The sequence below is a fragment of the Peromyscus californicus genome, unplaced genomic scaffold (genome assembly GCF_007827085.1).
Source record: "Peromyscus californicus insignis strain IS unplaced genomic scaffold, ASM782708v3 Scaffold_10__1_contigs__length_136768540, whole genome shotgun sequence".
In the NCBI taxonomy this organism is placed as follows: Eukaryota; Metazoa; Chordata; class Mammalia; order Rodentia; family Cricetidae; genus Peromyscus; species Peromyscus californicus.
Window position 1 is genome coordinate 37,465,945 of NW_026294391.1, and position 19,279 is coordinate 37,485,223.

Consider the following 19,279-nt stretch of genomic DNA (forward strand, 5'->3'; position numbering starts at 1 on the left):
GGAACTGACCTGGAAGTCTCCTCCCTGAGGACTAGCTCTCATAGTAGTGATAGATGCTATGAAAGCTGCTAAGGGAGAAAAGCAATCAACAGTCCCACCCAGATCTTGGAGTTACAGACTGCCATGTGGGTGCTGGGAATTGAACCTGGGTCCTCTGGAAGAGCAGTCAGTGCTCTTAACCACTAGCCTTTGAGAGCTTCTTTTTGACAATTATAGTGTAAGATTTATACATCAGAAGTAAAGCAAAACAAAACAAATAAACAAATAACAGTGTAGTTAAATAATTTGTACCAGTAAGTACAGAAAATGATTTACTAAGTGAAAGCAATAATAATCCCCCCCATCCACCTTGACATGTCTGCTAGTGTTGTCATTATGTGCGTCTTGGTTAGACAACCATATTGTTTAGATATCAATCTACTAACCACAACAATGACTAGACCAGTTTGATATCCCCAATGATACAATAGTGGCACTGTTTTCACAGGGGTAATGAACAACTGTCTAATTGGACTTAAGGCAGGTTCAATAGGAGGGAATTCCTGCCTGGTATTGCAAACCTACACAAGTACCCATGGACAGAGAGGTCATAGAATCTAGAAGTAAACCTACAATGTCATTTTCCTAAGCCACTGTAATATCTAACTATATTTTAAATAATTATCCTTATACTCACAGATGAGTACAACTTTCACCCCTCATCAAAGAATCTTCTTTTTGCAGCAAATAGGCAACTAAAATGAGCCACAACTGGTCAAAATGCAGAGAATAAGTGACCATAGGATGCCCACTCTCAGAATTGGTACATCTACAATGCCACCACAATACCTAAGGCTCGGGGAATATTGTATATGAGGGGTGGAAAGAATTTAAATATCAGAGAACTAGTATAGCTGTTGAACAGTGTCTTCTAGACATGAGGCAAATTGCTTCCATGATATCTAAACAATATGGTTGTCTAACCAAGACGCACATAATGACAACACTAGCAGACATGTCAAGGTGGATGGGGGGGATTATTATTGCTTTCACTTAGTAAATCATTTTCTGTACTTACTGGTACAAATTATTTAACTACACTGTTATTTGTTTATTTGTTTTGTTTTGCTTTACTTCTGATGTATAAATCTTACACTATAATTGTCAAAAAGAAGCTCTCAAAGGCTAGTGGTTAAGAGCACTGACTGCTCTTCCAGAGGACCCAGGTTCAATTCCCAGCACCCACATGGCAGTCTGTAACTCCAAGATCTGACACCCTCACACAGACATACATGCAGACAAAACACCAATGCAAATAAAAATAAAAAAAATTATTTTAAAAAAGAAGCTCTATTCTTATCATTTCATAAATCTGAAACAAAAGCATACTGCAGCTTACTTCTTAAACTTAGCCAGTGATACCCATTCCTTATAGACACACTCTAATAAAGGTTCATTCTTTTATATTGATGGTTTTTTCCAGTTCAAAAATATCATTGGTTATCATGGGAACAATATTAACTAAGCATCATAGAAACAACATGTTTTAATTGTTCACAACATTTTGGGGGATTTCAGATAATGATTCCAAGAGTCACCTTCAAAAATAATTATAAAACACAAGGTAGCTTGAATATAAATTGTCTTCTCATTGGCTTAATCCTATCATTCCTTGACAATATATCATACTTCAAATTTGATAGTAAGTACAGCAAAGACAATATAATCATAGTTCCCCATGAATTAGGCATATCTAATGTAGGAGCCCACAAAGATTCTAACTTGTGGTTTGACTCAAGGTCAGAGTCAGAGTTTATATTGCTCTCCAAGGCGGCATAATAATAGAGTGCAAAGGCATGGTTACCAGGTGTCTTATACTTTAAGGTCTAATCTCAAGATGCTTTGCCATGGGGCATGGTTACCAAGTATTTTGAAGGTCTATACTTGGTTGTACCCTGTGCTTTGATCTTGAAATGGGGAGGTCTTAGGCCTTTCCCCTTGCTAGTGTATAAAAAGTCCATTAGAAATAAAGAGTGGGTATTGACCTAGGACCCTCCGGAAAATATCCTGTATCTCTGTCTTTTTCTTCATCTATATTTCCATCTAGCATTTCTCAATTCCTCATTCCCCTCTTCAAGGAACCCTTTGATAGATCAGGGCTGAACTCCAACACTGAATTCCGACAATCTAGTAATTATATTACTAAATTAAAAGTTATAGCTATGCATAGTCACTCCTTAGAATAAGACCCACTCAAAACAGAACTTAGGTGATATCTGATAGATTCTTAAATAGCTAACCTGTAATCCCACTACTCTTCCATGATATGAGTAACAGAAAACCAAACTTACTTCTACAGGAGAAAATGCTATGCCACATTCCACAGAAGCGCTTTCTTCTACCTCTATGGCATACATATAAGGAACTTCTGTATTTTTGAACTCTCCTATAAAAGAAGAAAAACGATATATAAAACATATATGTATATATATAGCAATATTATTTAATGTGAACCCTGAAGATGTCATTATAATACTCATAGCAATCAAAATGCAACTACTGAAATACCTAGGGGTAAAGCTGCATAAAATTTCTAGGTGAACAATGATTCTTAATACCAAGTTTATACCACCAAATCTCATATCAAAATATGCAACACAGAATCAGGAAGTAAATAATTAAAAGTCCATTATAAAATTTTTCCAAAGTTAAATAAATATAGTAATATTCTGATGAAGGTGGAAAGGAATAAAGAGCAAGGTCAAGCAACTGACTTGGTCATAGTTGTCAGAATAGCTAAGAAATGACCTATGTGATAAAGGGGAAGCAAAGACGACTCAGGTCTCATTTGATCACCAGAAAATTCACAAATTTACAAAGAATACCAATTACTTCAATTGTCCATCATTTATTTTTGAGGAGACACTTGAAATTTCCTTTCAGAAACACATATATGTACATATGTACATGTGATGCATTAGTATTAACTATTGCCGCCCTACTATTGTAAGGTCTCAAAGAATATTAGTCATTAAAAACAACATCATAAAAACAAGGCAAACAGCCGGGCGGTGGTGGCGCACGCCTTTAATCCCAGCACTCGGGAGGCAGAGCCAGGCGGATCTCTGTGAGTTCGAGGCCAGCCTGGGCTACCAAGTGAGTTCCAGGAAAGGCGCAAAGCTACACAGAGAAACCCTGTCTCGAAAAACCAAAAAAAAAAAAAAAAAAAAAAAAAACAAGGCAAACAATTTCACAAAAGAAAAATTGGTATTATTTCAAGAATAAAGATATTATGTAATAATACAGTTGTCCCAAAAAAATTAATTGCTGAAAGTTCAAATGGAAGTTGCAGTGGAACCACTCTTCTTTACACAAAACAATCTGTAAAATTACATTACAGTTACCTTATTAATCCCATGAATAATAATCTTAATTGACTCTATCTGGAAATCAAATTTAGTAACTGATCCCATCTTTCTTCTCATTCAAATTCACTTACCCATGGTTTGATAGGCAAACCATGGAACAAATGAATCCATTGACTGTATACTAATACTTAAACTTTTGTGGCCTAGGAAAATATACAAAATATACCAATATGAAACATCAAAGAATAGCTAACTAGGATGGATACATATTTATAAAATAAGATAGTTTAGCTAAACAAATATTTAGAAGCAAATATGAGATATATGTAAAAAGTATTTCCCATTGCTCCCTGGTATATTTTTCTTTCCTTGACAATGCCCTCATACTAATTATGTGCACAGTACTTGAATAGACAACTTTACTAAAAATAAAAATTATAAATATGGCACTGTATCTTAAGGAATATACACTCTAAGAAGGTTAAAAGAAAAAACAAAAACAAAAATGAAACATGTACACAGAGCCTTCTACTACTAGCAGAATCTGGTTAGTTTCACAGTAAAAAGCAAATATATTTCCATGTACTTAACAAGAGTTCAAATGAGACTATCAATGATCCATAGAACACAGGAAGAAGCAACCAGTTTATAAAAGATGGTAAGACCTCAAGAAGCATAGAGAAAGAAGATGTATTATTCTAGGAAATTCAGGGCTGTTGAGATGTAGGATATAGTATGGTTCCAGAAGACAATTTATGGTGCCTACAATGAGCAGTAACTAGAATGAAAAAGTGAAGAATGAAAAAGTGAAGTCGTGCATAAATGTATTGTTATCATTTCCAGCATCCTACTAGCCACTTCCGGAGTTCCACGACCTTGCATGTGCTGTCAGCATTTAGACAAAATGCCTAGTCACCCCAGGGCCTTACGTCCTACTTAATCTGTGCACAGCATGGCCACATAATCTATGTGCATGCATGGCATGGCTACATAAGCCCCTATACACATGTGCGGTTATCCTAGAAAAAGGAATTTACCTGTTCCCTTCCCCCTTCAGCCACACCTCTTTCCGGCAGGCCTGCTCACTATTCCTCTTTTCCTATTTCCGTAGTAAAACTCTTAAAGAGGGTTTAGTTGTATCTTGTGGTCTGTTCTCACGCTCAGTAAATACAGTATGTATGTTAACATTACTTTTCCCATATGTCATTCTATCAAATAATACTTAGAGGATTTTGTTGGAAATCAATAAGATGTCAAAGATAGACATTTATCTGTTAAAATATTTATAAGAAAATACATTTTCAGAATGGCTTAAGAAAATGTTTTACTGTTACTAGCTATTAAAATCAACTTATGTGCTTTGTTTACTTTGTGCAGCCTGTTTCTCTGAAACACTGCTACTGGTAATAGGAAAACAAGAGAGCTTTTTAAGTAGAGAAATTTGATCAGATCTTTGAATATAATACTCTGTGGAATAGGAATAAGAAGGGGTTGGAAGCTGAAATTCATATAAAAAGATAACAGAGTGTCCTTGAAGAGAGGCTTGAACTAGAGGTAAGTCAACTATGAGAAGAAAAGCACTTTGCAGGGCAGCTTGCAAAAACTTGCCAAGAAGAGTCGATTCATGGAACAAGAGTGTATGGGTAACCAGAATAAAGTGTCAAAGGCTAAAAATTGCTTCCACATACACATTTTAAGAAATAAACATAGATTTCATGTAGATTCCCAATAGTCTAGTCTAAACTTGCCATGGACAACTAAGTAAGACACTCAAACACAGAGTGCCTACTTAATCATGATCTGACTCCAGCATTCTATTAACTATGAACTGAACTCTCAGATACCTGGATCTTAGGGTCAAAAATCAGAAATGGTTGGAAATTCCCTCCTCCTCAATACATGCATCTACTTTCTTATCGGGTCAGATAATTCCTCATTTCTCTGTATTTGTAATCTCTTCCTTCCCTTAGCCAGTTCCCCTGCCTGAGTCCAGAGCTATCATCACTTTTCACTCTTGTGGCCACCACATCTATCTCCCTATCTTCCTCCCAGCACCTTCTCCATCAAACTGCAGAAGAAAAGTGCAAGCCTAATTATGCCATTACCTGCATATAAATCCTGTAATCATGCAGCTTAACCTCTAAAAGTCCAGAAAGTCATTAATCCCGACACTTGAGAGGCAGAGACAGATGGATCTCTGTTAGTTTGAGGCCAGGCTCGTCTACAGAGGGAGTTCCAAGCCAGCCAGGATACACAGTGACACCATGTTTCAAAAAATAAAAAAAAAAATCCACAAAGGTACCTTCACAACCTTAGTCTCACACTCCAACTACTAATCACACTAACTCCTTACAAGGACTTTACTCCCATTCTTTCACATATATCCTTGTTTATATTCTTTCAATTCCTTAAGATGTGTAATAATTATCAGTGTTCTGATAACTGAGTCTAGACTAGCTTTTCCCCAATGTATATTCCTTTAACAGCATGTGAGGAACTGTCTTGCATTATTAGTCACATTATATGGTAAAAACCTGATTTTTAGTTTACCTACTGCTATAGGTAGGTAGTCACCATTTGTCACCTAGACCTAATACTCCTATTTCTTGGCTTTACTCTACCTTGACTTCTCTAAAACAATAAGTTAAGCTTCCGTGCTATTTCTCCTGATTAAGTCCCACCACAGAAAGCACCAGCAAAATAGTCCAAAGTAGGAGGTGAGAAAAAGTTAAATGTTTATCCTTCTACTCACTCACAAGCCTTGGTTGCAGTTCTAGCAATGGCTCCATTGCTTTGTCACTATAGTACTTATTAGTTGCCTCATTGTCCATAACATCATCTTCTGCTAGATCACCAATGTACGCTTTCCTCTTGTTCCTTCAGGATTAGAGATAATAGCAGCTTCCACCCACTTTTTCCTTAATACTGCCCTAGACTCGATACACAATTCATTCTCTAAGTCTATTTAGTCAAACCCTCTGAATGATTCACCTGTTTGTCACTGAGATTCTGACAGATAACCTTACTGTTCACTTCTTAAGATCATAGAAAATGTCTTAGTTATCTTATAGACTTAATCTACTGTTTAGGCTAAAATTTTGATTTGTCAAATATTTACTGATGAGGAATTAACTGAGTCAATTGGAAAAAACACATTTTCTGTAAGGGTTCAAATAACAGATACTTTGTGAGACACGATTTCTAACCCAACCCTTCAATTCTGCCATTTTAACATGAAAGCAGCAAAAAGCAACAGGCAAATAAATCTATATTCTAATAAAACTTGGTTTATAAGATAAAGTTAAAACCAGATTTGGCCCATGAGGCTTAGTTGCTAAGTAAAAAGGAAACAATACACTCCTACAAATACACATTTCATTTAAACCCAGAATAAACATAAAGACTCATGATACATGAGTACACACAAGAGGGAAGACTGCAAACAATTTTGAGAATGTAAAATTAACAATTATATTTTCAGTTACAGCATAAACAATCATATATCATACTTGTTACATGAACCTAATTAGTAAATACAGCTATATATCATGTTATCAAAGTGTTCTAATATTACAATAGATATATTTAAAGAAGTAAAATCATAACAAATTACGGGAAATAACTGCCATTGTCATATGTTATTAATAATTATACCTTAAACAATTTAAAACTACTTTGCTTTATAATACTACTACAATATAAAACATATACCTGCATTTCCCCTAAAATCCATTGCAAAAAGTGGAAAATCTTTTAGATTGAACTCCACTTTGGCCCGTGTCACACCTCTGTTTTTTATAACAAATGGAATAACTTCTGTAGTGCCAACATAGGTGCCACTGAAATTAAATACATTCTAAAAATCAAAAAAGAAATAAAAATTAGAAAATAGAATAATGCTTTACAAATATATATAGTCAAATTTATATTTTGATATTTGTCAAGGTGATTAACTGCTAAACATATCTCTATAAAGATAAAACTTTATTTTTCTCTTCCCCATTTCCTATATGTAAAATACCAAAACCCATTAAACCTGCTCCCCTTCTTCAACCTCTTTACTAGATTGTATCTGTATAATAATAGTAAGTAGTCAACTGTAATTTAGTAATTCCAGATTTTTAAATTTTCAAATTATTCCCTTCAATAACTAAGTCACAAACTCCCTGTCTTATATTTGCCCTTCCCCTACCATCAACAGGACAAGGTCCAAGCTCATGAGCAATACTTTAGTCCAAGTCCTTTAGTGCCTCATAGTCTAGCTCATCTAAGCTCCTTTCTCATCCTAACATTTAATATTTCAGTAAGCTCTATGATTTTGCGTTTCAAACTAACACGAGATAGTTATTTCAACCTTGTGCCTCTTAATCATCGTGTTTCTACTGCCAAGAAGCCCCTTCTCTAAAATGTAGATACCTGATAAAGTTATGCATCCATAAAAAGCTCATATAAACCATAATTAGTTACACTGTGGTAAGGCTGACTTATCACTTAAGCTTATTTTCTTGGTGACATCACAATATCTGTTCATATATGTGACTCTCATAATGAAGAACAGGACTCATTTTCATATACATACACATGTGTTTCTGTCCTTGTGTGTGTCCATGTTTATATGTGCACTGGATGCTTACTGAGTGTATGTGAACTCTTGCTCATACACCAAGTATGTGACTCTATCACAAACTCTGTAAGGTACATCATTATAGAGTTACTATAAGATCAACTCATTAGCAAATGAAGCATGCAGAACATTAGAAGGACATAGTAGCAACAGTATTGTAATTTTGAGTAAAATACTTTATTATGATCAACAGACAACTGCTTCATTTAAAATATCAACCTATTTTATACAAAAAATTGGAAAATTCAATAAATGTTCAATGTTTTCTGAATATATAAACATTATTTATTCCTTGATTATATGCTCATTTAGTTAAAATTCATAATTGTCATTCTTTTTTTTGTTTTTTTTTGTTTTTTTGTTTTTCGAGACAGGGTTTCTCTGTGTAGCTTTGCGCCTTTCCTGGGACTCACTTGGTAGCCCAGGCTGGCCTCGAACTCACAGAGATCCGCCTGGCTCTGCCTCCCGAGCGCTGGGATTAAAGGCGTGCGCAACCACCGCCCAGCCATAATTGTTATTCTAAATGCATTTTTTAAATGACATATTACTACTGCTGTTGTTACCATTATTAATTAGATGTGATTTGGATATAGAGTCCAGGCTGTTATCTAATTTGTAATCCTTCAACCTCAGCCTAATGAATGTTACAATTACAGGCAAGCTGTACCAAAAACTGGTGAGTAAATTATTTTTAAAAGAAAGCTATAAATGTAAATTTCAAAATAATAAGGGCTTACTGATAAACACAGATCAATATAAAGTCACATAACCTATTCTATTTAATAGTAATGTGTAAAGTGTGCCCCAAAATGGATTTGGCATAAGTAAATAGAGTAATGAAAGTCTCAATATTCAACATTTTCCCATAGAGTATACTACACTAAAGAGAAAGACACTTTAGCTTTTATACTATTTAATTTTCCTTTTTTTCCATTTAAATGCAATATAATTGTTTTTCACACACAACACATCCTGACTATAGTTTCCCTTCCCTCTACTCCTATGAGTTCCTCCGCATCTCCCCTCCCATCTGGATCCACCCCACTTCTGTTTCCCACTAGATAACAAAGAGAATTCTATAGGATTACAATAAAATATAATTAAATTATAGTAAGACAAAAACTAATACATTAAAATTGGACAAAACAAACAAAGAGAAATAAAAGAGCCTAAGAATAGGCACAAGAAACAGATCCACTCGTTCACACACTCAAGAATCCCATAAATATGCCATGATAGATATGCAAAGAACCTGGTTGCAGATCCACGCAGGCCCTCATTGTGCATGCTGCCTCAGTCTCTGTGAGTTCATGTGTTGATCATGTTGATTTACAGGGCCTTGTTTCCTTGGTGTCCTCCATCTCCTCTAGCTCTTACATTCTTCATCTTCAATAATCACTACAGTCTTAAATAGGCTAGTGGAATGTCTGCTGGTCTATAGATCTATGCTTCTATCACTGAACAATAGGAATCAGAAACTAAAGCCTTGTCTCTAGAATTTTTGTTGTGCAATTAAAGCACAGACTGGCACTGAGGTACTAAGGCAGCCAGTCAAGCTTTTTAATCAATGCATTTTATAATTTAGCACCACAATGGCACCAGATACTGGGGAAGCAATTGGAAGAAAAAAAGTACCAAGCAATCTCAAAATAAAAGGATATTTTATATGGTGAAAACGCTCACAGAGTGTAAGAGGTTGATAACATCTTATAAATGTCAGACTGGAAGAATATGAAGGCCTGATTTGAACATCTAATGAAAGTTTCTTTGGGTAAATGGACCAGAACTTATCCTTCAAAGTGCTGTAAAAAGGTGTGTGTGTGTGTGCGTATGTGTGTCTGTCTGCCTGTGTCTGTGTGTGCTTCTATGTGCACACATGTGTGTATCAGTGTGTATGCACATTATCAACTGTAGAACAAGTACTATTTATGTATAGATAATAATTTGAAAAACTGATTTGAGTATAGTTCAGAAAATTAAAATCAACACTACAGTGAGGTATTTATACTCATTAGATGAGCATTTTACATCTTATAATACAACTTGTGAAGCACTGAAATATGGAGCAATAGAAATACAAGTAATATGATATTTTAGAAATTATCTTGTGGGGGCTAGACAGCTCAGCAATTAAGAACTCTGGCTGCAGTGACAGATGGAGGCAGATACAGAGATCCACGGCCAGGCACCAGGCTGAGCTCCGGGAATCCAATTGATGAGAGAGAAGAGAGATACTGCAGGCAAGGGACGTCGAGATCATGATGGGAGGACGTGCAGAGATGACTGGCCACACTAGTGGAAGCCCATTAAATGTTGACTGGTGGCTGTGGAGCCCTCATGGGACTGGACTAGGCCCTCTGGATAGGGAAGACGGTTGTTTGGCTCGAACTGTTTGGTGGGCACCCAGGCAGGGGGATTGGAATCTGTCCCTAGTCTATGGGTAGGGTTCTGGGACCCGGTGTCTTTGGTGTGACACCTTGCACAGCCTTGGTGCAGTGGGAAGGGGCTTGGACCTGCCTAGGCTCAGTGTGCTGGGCTTTGCTGACTCCCCATGGGAGACCTCGATTTGGGGGATGTGGGGATGTGGGGTGGCTTGGGAAAGAGGGCTGGGGGTGGGATAAGGGAGGAGTGGGGGTCTGTGGATAGCATGTGGAATGAGTAGAAAATTTCCTAATAAAGAAAAATGGAAAAAAAAAAAAAAAGAACTCTGACTGCTCTTCTATAGGTCCTGAGTACAATTCCCAGGAACCACATGGTGGCTTACAACTATCTATAGTAGGATCTGATGCCCTCTACTGGCATAAAGGCGTATATGCAGCTAGAGCACTCATACATAAAAGAATAAATAAATGTTTAAAAAATAAGCAGGGGGGAAATATCTTTAAAAAAAGAGAGAAAGAAATCATCTTGTGAAGAAAAACATGGACAAATACTGCATCTCAGGAAGCCATTGTACCTCAGAATATGACCTGCCATGTTGACAGTGCTTGCAATAACAAAAGCCAGAAATAACTAGATGGAAGAACAATGGAATGAAGATGCCAATTACGGTATGTTCAAATAAATAACCCTTATGCAGCAGTGATGAAAAATACAGTACAGTTTCATATAACCTAAATCAATATTGGAAACACAATATTCAGTTAAAATAACTCCTCAAAGATTACAAACACTTCTTCATATGTGTCATAAAACTCAAAACCAGACAAATTTAACCAATAGTTAAGACAGTTATATATAAGTACTTTCATTATAGGCAAAGGATCATCTCTTATGAAGGATGAGAACATAATGAAACCATTCTAAGAATAGTGATAGTTTTCTCACACCTAAGTTCAATGTTTTACTCTTAAAAATTCAATATTCTGCTTCATCAGTTACATTTATATTACACTTATTAGCTAAAATATGTAAAATTACTACACAGGAAAATATTTGTAAACATGAATGGACTGACTAGGGACACATAACAACCATCACTGGACATAAATTAAGCAAACAAGCAAGGGAGCATACTCACAGGTGTGATTTCAACATCAGCAATTTCAACAGATCCACCAATCCTAAGATCTATAACATTTGCATGGTGAATAGCAACCTTATTTAAGAGAAATAGCAAATTTTGTAGAAATTATGTTAAAATATAATTATATATACATGAAAAATTCCAGGCCCCCTTATATACCACTTTATAATGTAAATAAGAACATATATATATGTGTGTGTGTACATATATATTCATATTTAAATTTTATTATGGCAGTTATTAGCACTTTTCTTCTTTGGCAGAATTGATACTGCTTGGAAAACGGAATGTTCAACCATTAGAAATTAGATGGCTTACGAATTTGACTGGAGAGTAATGTGTATTTGACTAGACTGACTATAATTCTCTGTAACACATTTTTCCATATCTAATTACAACAGATTACTCAAAATAACCAAAGTACAGTTGAATGATATATACTCTGTTCCACAGAAATATGCTAATAGGGCTGGCCAGTGATGGCGTACACCTTTTTTAATCCCAGCACTTGGGAGACAGAGGCAGGTGGATTTCTGTGAGTTCGAGGCCAGCCTGGTCTACAGAGTGTGTTCCAGGACAGGCTCCAAAGCTACACAGAGAAACCTTGTCTCAAAAAACCAAAAAAAAAATAAATATGCTGATAGACACAATAACTATGAAAACAAGTCAAAATTGTTGTACAGAACTAATATAGAACTATATTATCTTCTTTTTAAATACTTTGTATACTATGGCATAACTCTCTCAAGAAACTTCATTTCAAAGTGCAGAAAACTAACGTTTAGAAAGGCCAATGTTCTGTCTCTGAGGGTCCATAAATTGGAATGCCAGCACAATTAAACCTGAACCATAGCCTGCCTGAATATTGAATCTTCACCAAGAAAATTAAGATAGTAAACAAGAATCAAATAACTTCAAAGAATATGAAAGTGTAAAGGTACCATGCAGTGGTAGGGGAACAGTGCTCTATCTAGGGAGAGGGAGAATAGGACAAAGGTGCTATGAAGGAGAAAATGGAAAAAATATAGGGGTGGGTTCTAACTGGGGCAGGGAGTGGGCAATAAAGAGGGAGAAGGAAGGAGGGGGATAAATAATACTGTTTGAAAAAGCCATAGAGGAGGAACATTTTACATTTTCTTAAAAATGCATATACTACATATTCATATGTATATGTATACACACATACCACACATATATGTATATATGCATATACATATACTTATACATATATGATAATGCTCCCCTCAGGAAACAAAGACAATCTAACAAAAACCCTAGATCTAGTCTAGGTATAAAACTCCCTTTGAGTTGTTGGAAGGAGTCTACAAGACTTCCAAAACAACATGGTTGCCTCCCAAAACTTGATGGTAACACCCTACTGCTGAAGATACCACACATTTTGGTTATAGGACTAAAGGAATTCAGCTGGACATGACCACGAAGCCTCCTCCCTGGCGACTAGCTCTCATACTACTGGAAGTTGCTACGCAAGCTACTAAGGGAGAGAAGCAATCAATAGTCCTACCCAGCTGTGATGCCTACATATCACAATGGCCTGCCTGGAAATATATCCCCAGTAGTGCAACAGTGGTATTAGGGATGACTGACTTAAGACCCACTGAATGGAATGAATTCATGTCTGGTATTGGGCCAAGCCAACTCTCCATGTATGGAGCTCTCATAGACTCTAGAGGACAACCCACTAGGGCCACTTTCCTAAACCAGTATAAAATTTCTAACTGCATTCTAAACATTTATGCTCAAATCCAGAGATAAATATAGTTTTTATCCCTTATTTTGAAAAGCTATTTTTGTAGCAGATGGGGACTATGGCAAAAATTATAACTGGTTAAAATACAGAAAACAACTGACCATGGGTGCCCATCTGCAACAGAACCCTTACACCTAAGGCTCAGGAAATCATGGAAGAGGAGAGAGAAAGATTTAAGAGCCAGAGTATCAGAATGTCTACTGTATTCCATAACTACTTTTTCCTAATTTCCCTAATAGTGGAGAAAAGCTCATCTATTTCTATGAGAACAATGAGGATCTGTCAAATCATTCAATTTTATGTAAACTGCCTCATGCTGATTGGTAGTTACTCATTTCAACTTAGAAGAAACTTCAACTACCAGGTTTCTTGAAAAGAATTTTGAGAAACTTCTCTCCAAGTGCTGTTACCTAATTTTGTTTTAGATAATTTAGGTATAGTTGCTACTTTTAGACCTCTAAAGCCTATATAATTAGAATTCGATTTTTATATAAATGACAGCTTAACTTATTTAGTGTTATATTTCAAAGCTCCATTAATTGTAGATGAACTAAGTACATTTTCTAATAACAAATGTAAGCATTTGTGATAATGTGCTCATTATAAATATTTATAAAATATTACATACATACACATGGACACACATATGTAAATACATATACACACACATGTATATATATACAAATTCAGAGAAAGAATGAACAAATATACCTTTGCTCTCGTATCAAATTTTTCTGCCACAGTGGGAGTACAGGAGATATTAAGAACAGTTATTCCCCCAAATGGGATTACTCCTTCTGATGGAACAATATTGATGGTAGGCAAAAGGCTTTGATCACAAACCTGTAATCAGAAATTGGTTAAGATGCTACAGTGCCTTACAAAATAATTATATCAGAGGTTTAACAGGGAAGAATCTATAGTGCTTCCTACACAGAGGCTCATTGAGCATAAGACATGAGGTGATTTTGCAATAGAATTTGACTCTATCAAATACACAAATCATTTGAACTAAAACTAATTACTTCCATCTAGTCCTTGTTGCTACCATTTCAGTCCTGATTACAAAGTGAAAATAAAAAGGAAAGGCATATAACTTACTATGAAGAATAACATTACTTAGTAATTATATTTAAAACATTGTTGTACTTTTTTCTTTTAATAAAACCAAATGATACCAAAAGAAGGAAGAAAGGAAAAATAACTTGGGAAAGTAGAAGAACAAACTTGATGAAATGAACTCAGAAAATCTACTTATAATAATTTGATTACTGCTTTGAGTCCATTTATAAATAGCAAAGTATTAACTTCATAATATATTTGGAACCAATAAATTGATACAAATCATTACATGACTTGACCCAAATAAGAAAAGACAAAAATTTGGCATTACCTTGAAATAAGCATGGTTTTGCCCTATGTTGTGAAGAACGGCTTTCCTCCAAGTGGTTAAACCTTGAGGACTATTACTGAACAGTATTCTTGGCTCTAAAAAGGTGACTCTAGTATGTCCAACCTGGTTAATGAAAGGAAGAAATAGAGAAATTATCAAAATAATAGCAAATAAAATAATTTAATTGATTTGCTTGGAAAATTAAATGTAAATAACATTTATCAGCTCCACCAACTATATAAAAATACAAGTAAACCTATAAATATATAATTTTATGAAATGATCTAGTGTGTTCTGTTTATAGCTTGAAAAGGTCTTAATATGAACAAAGAAATAAAGCCAAATATTCCTCATTGGGAAAGAGAAGACAGTAATGAGAGAAGTGACAAAAATATGCCCCAACCATATAACTGAAAATTAGCTTTAAGGAAAATTTTAAAATATAACATTTTAGTACATTTTGCTGAATCCTTAAGACAAAGAAGATTAGAACATAATATCTAAATATTACTCCATCAAAGTGCAGATGGAGAGTAATTTACACACACACACTATGTTCCAAAGCTGTAGAAGGAAGGGTGACACTATCCCTGAGGCAGAAATGATGCCTAGACTAAGAAACGTACTGAATATACTGACACGTTACTGAAAGGCTCTCAGAGCTATCATTTACTCAGCTACATACAGCATATTATTATATGCTATGCAACAGAATTCAAAGGTCATCTAAATATAGGGAACAAGTTGTTAAAAATGAAATCACTCAGACATGCTTCTACTAGAAGTCATCTTCACAGAGCTTAATATGCAGATAATGTATGCTTGGCCTACATGAAATGGGGACATAGTTCACTTTGATTGATAGAATTACAAAGGTACAGGATTTTCCTCTCCCTTCCAAGAAAAGCATTTCACAGAACTAATAAATCATAGAATACCATTTTCAAATATGGCCATTATGCGTGTTTACAGTAGTAAAGGTACATAAATCAGGCATCAGAGATAACTATAACACATTTTGTCCAAGTAATATTGACTTGAGTACACTTTACACTAGACTTTATAACAGTATTATGGCACAGCCATATCTGAATGGAATGGCAGAAGTCATAAAGCCAGCACAGCTGCTTGACAAAGATCCAGCAAAGCTGAGCCACATGATGGCTGCCACGCCACCTTTGGTTTTCATCTCCACCTGTTACATACTTGGGGCACTTTTAATATTTGTACAATTTGGGGATGTTGGATTGATGGAAAATTCCTTATGAATCATTTATGCCTTCTCCAGGAATGCTGCTTCTAAGCTTACCCAGGAAAGTCCTGAACATACTATTCCCTCCCCCCACTTTGAGGGAGATATCCTTATCTACTTGAAGGTCTTCCTTATGCCTTGGAGGTTGTGACACATAAAGAAGCCAGAGGTCTTTTCAAGAGGCTATGAGACATTCTTGAAATACATCTGTCCCTGTACTTACACAGGAACAAGATATTCAAAACAAAGTAAATTCAAAAAGGTCAACAAGATCCGGTGGGCTAGAGGAGTTGGCCACAGGTCAGATTACAAGGCTCTTCCCCCTGTGCACTTAGACAATTACATGGCATACAACTCTGCCCTACACAGAGACATATTGATGAGCAAAGTATGGAGTGGAAAGATGATAAAAGTAAGAGGTGTTAGGACCTCCCTCTCTTAGAAGTTAGCTCATGTAGAGCCACTATAATGTCATATGACCAAGGAACAACAGAATGCTAGGATTAGACATATAGACAAATTCTATAAAGATATAAATGTAAACATTGACTTGTATTATATCAGAATTTGAATAATAACTGCAGCAGCTTTGGCCTGAGGATTTTTCCTGGGTACTTTGACCACTAAGAGTTAATAATATATTGATTGAGACATGGCAAAATGCCCAGGGTGGTTGAAGATTTTTTGTTTTGGTCTAGTGTCCTTGAAGCAACCAAAGCAACCAGCCTGAGCATGGGCTGTCATATGCCTCTAGATTCTCAAAAATTGGGTTATGGGGTCAATGAGTAAGAATGACAACTGTTTATTAATGATGTCAAAACTTGAGGGAAAATGATTAGAAATGATAACTCTGTTCTGTCATAGTTTATTAATGATGACTAAAAGATGAGCAAAAGGAAGTGAAACACATGTCCAAAAACAAAAATGATATGATCTATGTTTTGGAACATCATGAATGTATCCCTGCTAACTAAATTCTGTATAAATAAGGAAACACTCTGGCTGCTAGTCAGTCAGGCTGCAAGATTCTCCCGACCACCATGGCCTGGCTCACTTCCTTCTCCCACTGACTCTTTACACCCTCTGCAGGACCCATCCACCGCCGAGGATGGCTCCCGGCAGCTTTATAAAATAAGTACTTATACTAGGCTTTAGTACATTCTTGCAATTATTTTAAAACAGTTCTTGTAACTGGAACAATAAACTTTCAAACTAAGCTAAAACAGAAAAAAAGTAAATCAGAGTTTTATAAATATATGATAAACCTTAATTAACATATTATTTAAACAGTCTATGTTCCTCCATCCTGGTTTCTTCAGAGTTCACTTTAAAGTTTCAAAGTTTTACCTGAAATTACCCAATCTACTATTTAGTTATCTCAGTTATTTCATTGCATAATTCACTATTTAATTATCTTACAAGTTTTTTTTCATTTAGTAGTTTTAGTTATTTCATTCTTATTGACTCACAGGGTAGGAAATAGATAAAAGAAATCTCATTAAAGAGGGTAACATTAAAAGTTGTGGAGGCAGGTAGGTCTGGAAATAAACCATTTGTATTAATTACTTAAACACCTTAGTCTTCCAATTCTTCACCATTAATAAGGTATATGAACATACATATTAAATGCCTCAGAATTTTATAGCTATTAAATAAACACCAGTTAGCATGGCACTTGACAGAGTAACTGCTCAATAAATAGTATCTATTTTAATGCTAAATCTATATTATTAAATTCCTCATTTATATGTTAGTGAAAAACAGACATAGGTTGAGTATGTGAGCAAAAGTACAATATTAGACTTGTTAGATACAATTACATACACAGATAAATACTATGTATATCCTCATTAAAAGAGTTTCAATAATGGAAATGAAACACATTAGCTAAACATTTGAAATAACATATATTCTAATTAGCTAAGTAAGTAGGGTCAGTACATTCACACAAACAGGATACTCTTCAAAGAGAACAATGAATAATCTACAAACATATGCAACAGCATAGACTAGTCTTACAAACCTAATTATAACAGAAAGGCATACATATAATAATGCAGTTTGACTATGTCAACATAAATTTTGGGGCATAATTAATTTCTCATAAGTAAAAATTAAAAACGGGAGGAATATGGTTATGGGAAATGTGGCCTGGGGGAATGGTGGTTCTTTTGTTAAGCTAATCATGTTCTGTTTCTTGATCTGGGTGATCAGTGAGTAACAAGGTATCAATTTGTAAAAATGAGTGATACATACTTTTAGTATCTGTACCATTATGTATGTGTATTTTACTTCAAGAAAATTTCTGAGAAATAGTAATATGTGATTTATATACAAAACTGGTAGGAGTGAGCTTGTTTCAAGCTTGGACCTGAGGAAAGACCTACTGTGTTCTGATAGTCACTTGCAATCCCTAAAATTAGTGAGTCTCTTATGTATAAGCTACAAGCATTTCATAAATGAAACACATTGTACACAAAATAAAGATAGAATTCAGTGAAAGAATTTGGGTTGTTTATAATTTCTAATAGCACTGGCTGGGATCACAAACAAAATGCATTCTTGATGACCAAAAGTCATATTGTTAGGGTATCTTGGGTTATACCATGGAAAGTTATAGATCACATCTTTCATTTTTATTGTAAGAAATGTATTTCATAGTAATAAAAATGCTGGGGTTTTTTACATAAATTACATAATCTTTTCCATACTAAATTACTAACTAGTACTAGAAGATTAAGTGATTGTAGAAAACATAATATAAATACAATATAATTTTCTCTACCATACTGTATGTTGTGTGTTGATGAAATAAAGTTATTCTCAAGTGGCTCCCATGATGTTTCTACATATTTATAAAGCCTCTGACAATATAGTATTGTTTCCACAAAGTTCTTAGATACCTGAGTTAGTTCTTCATTCATAGTAAGCAAGTAGCTCTATGAACTAACTAAAATAATTATTATATGAATTCAATTTTTACATGAACATATAAGCTAAGACAACAGTATAGCCATATAGTTTATAATGCTTAAGATAAAAATCACATTCAAGAGAAATAATTACATGTGCAGTACACTTCAGTGTCAAAGTATTTCCTCCAGAGACTTGAAGCATAAATTCTCCCTTCTCCGGAGAACTAAAACCTGGCTGCCAGGTGACTTCACATTCCAATGAACAGTAAGGATCAACAACACCTATAGAGAAAAGGATAAAATAAGACACCATATTTTCTCTTTTTTTTTTTTTTTTTTTTGTTTTTCGAGACAGGGTTTCTCTGTGTAGCTTTGCGCCTTTCCTGGGACTCACTTGGTAGCCCAGGCTGGCCTCGAACTCACAGAGATCCGCCTGGCTCTGCCTCCCGAG

The 19,279-nt window shown here is 35.2% G+C and overlaps 1 protein-coding gene across 1 annotated transcript in view; it reads right to left on the minus strand.

Moving 5' to 3' along the window:
* Window positions 1-19,279, minus strand: part of Cfap47 (cilia and flagella associated protein 47) — a 272,610-nt gene that overhangs the window by 206,668 nt on the left and 46,663 nt on the right. The window contains exons 16-21 of the mRNA XM_052731290.1: window positions 18,980-19,110; window positions 14,662-14,784; window positions 13,980-14,111; window positions 11,492-11,569; window positions 7,059-7,203; window positions 2,331-2,425 (exon numbers count right to left, since the gene is read on the minus strand). Coding sequence (XP_052587250.1) covers window positions 2,331-2,425; window positions 7,059-7,203; window positions 11,492-11,569; window positions 13,980-14,111; window positions 14,662-14,784; window positions 18,980-19,110 — 704 coding nt within the window. The remainder of the gene's footprint in view (window positions 1-2,330; window positions 2,426-7,058; window positions 7,204-11,491; window positions 11,570-13,979; window positions 14,112-14,661; window positions 14,785-18,979; window positions 19,111-19,279) is intronic.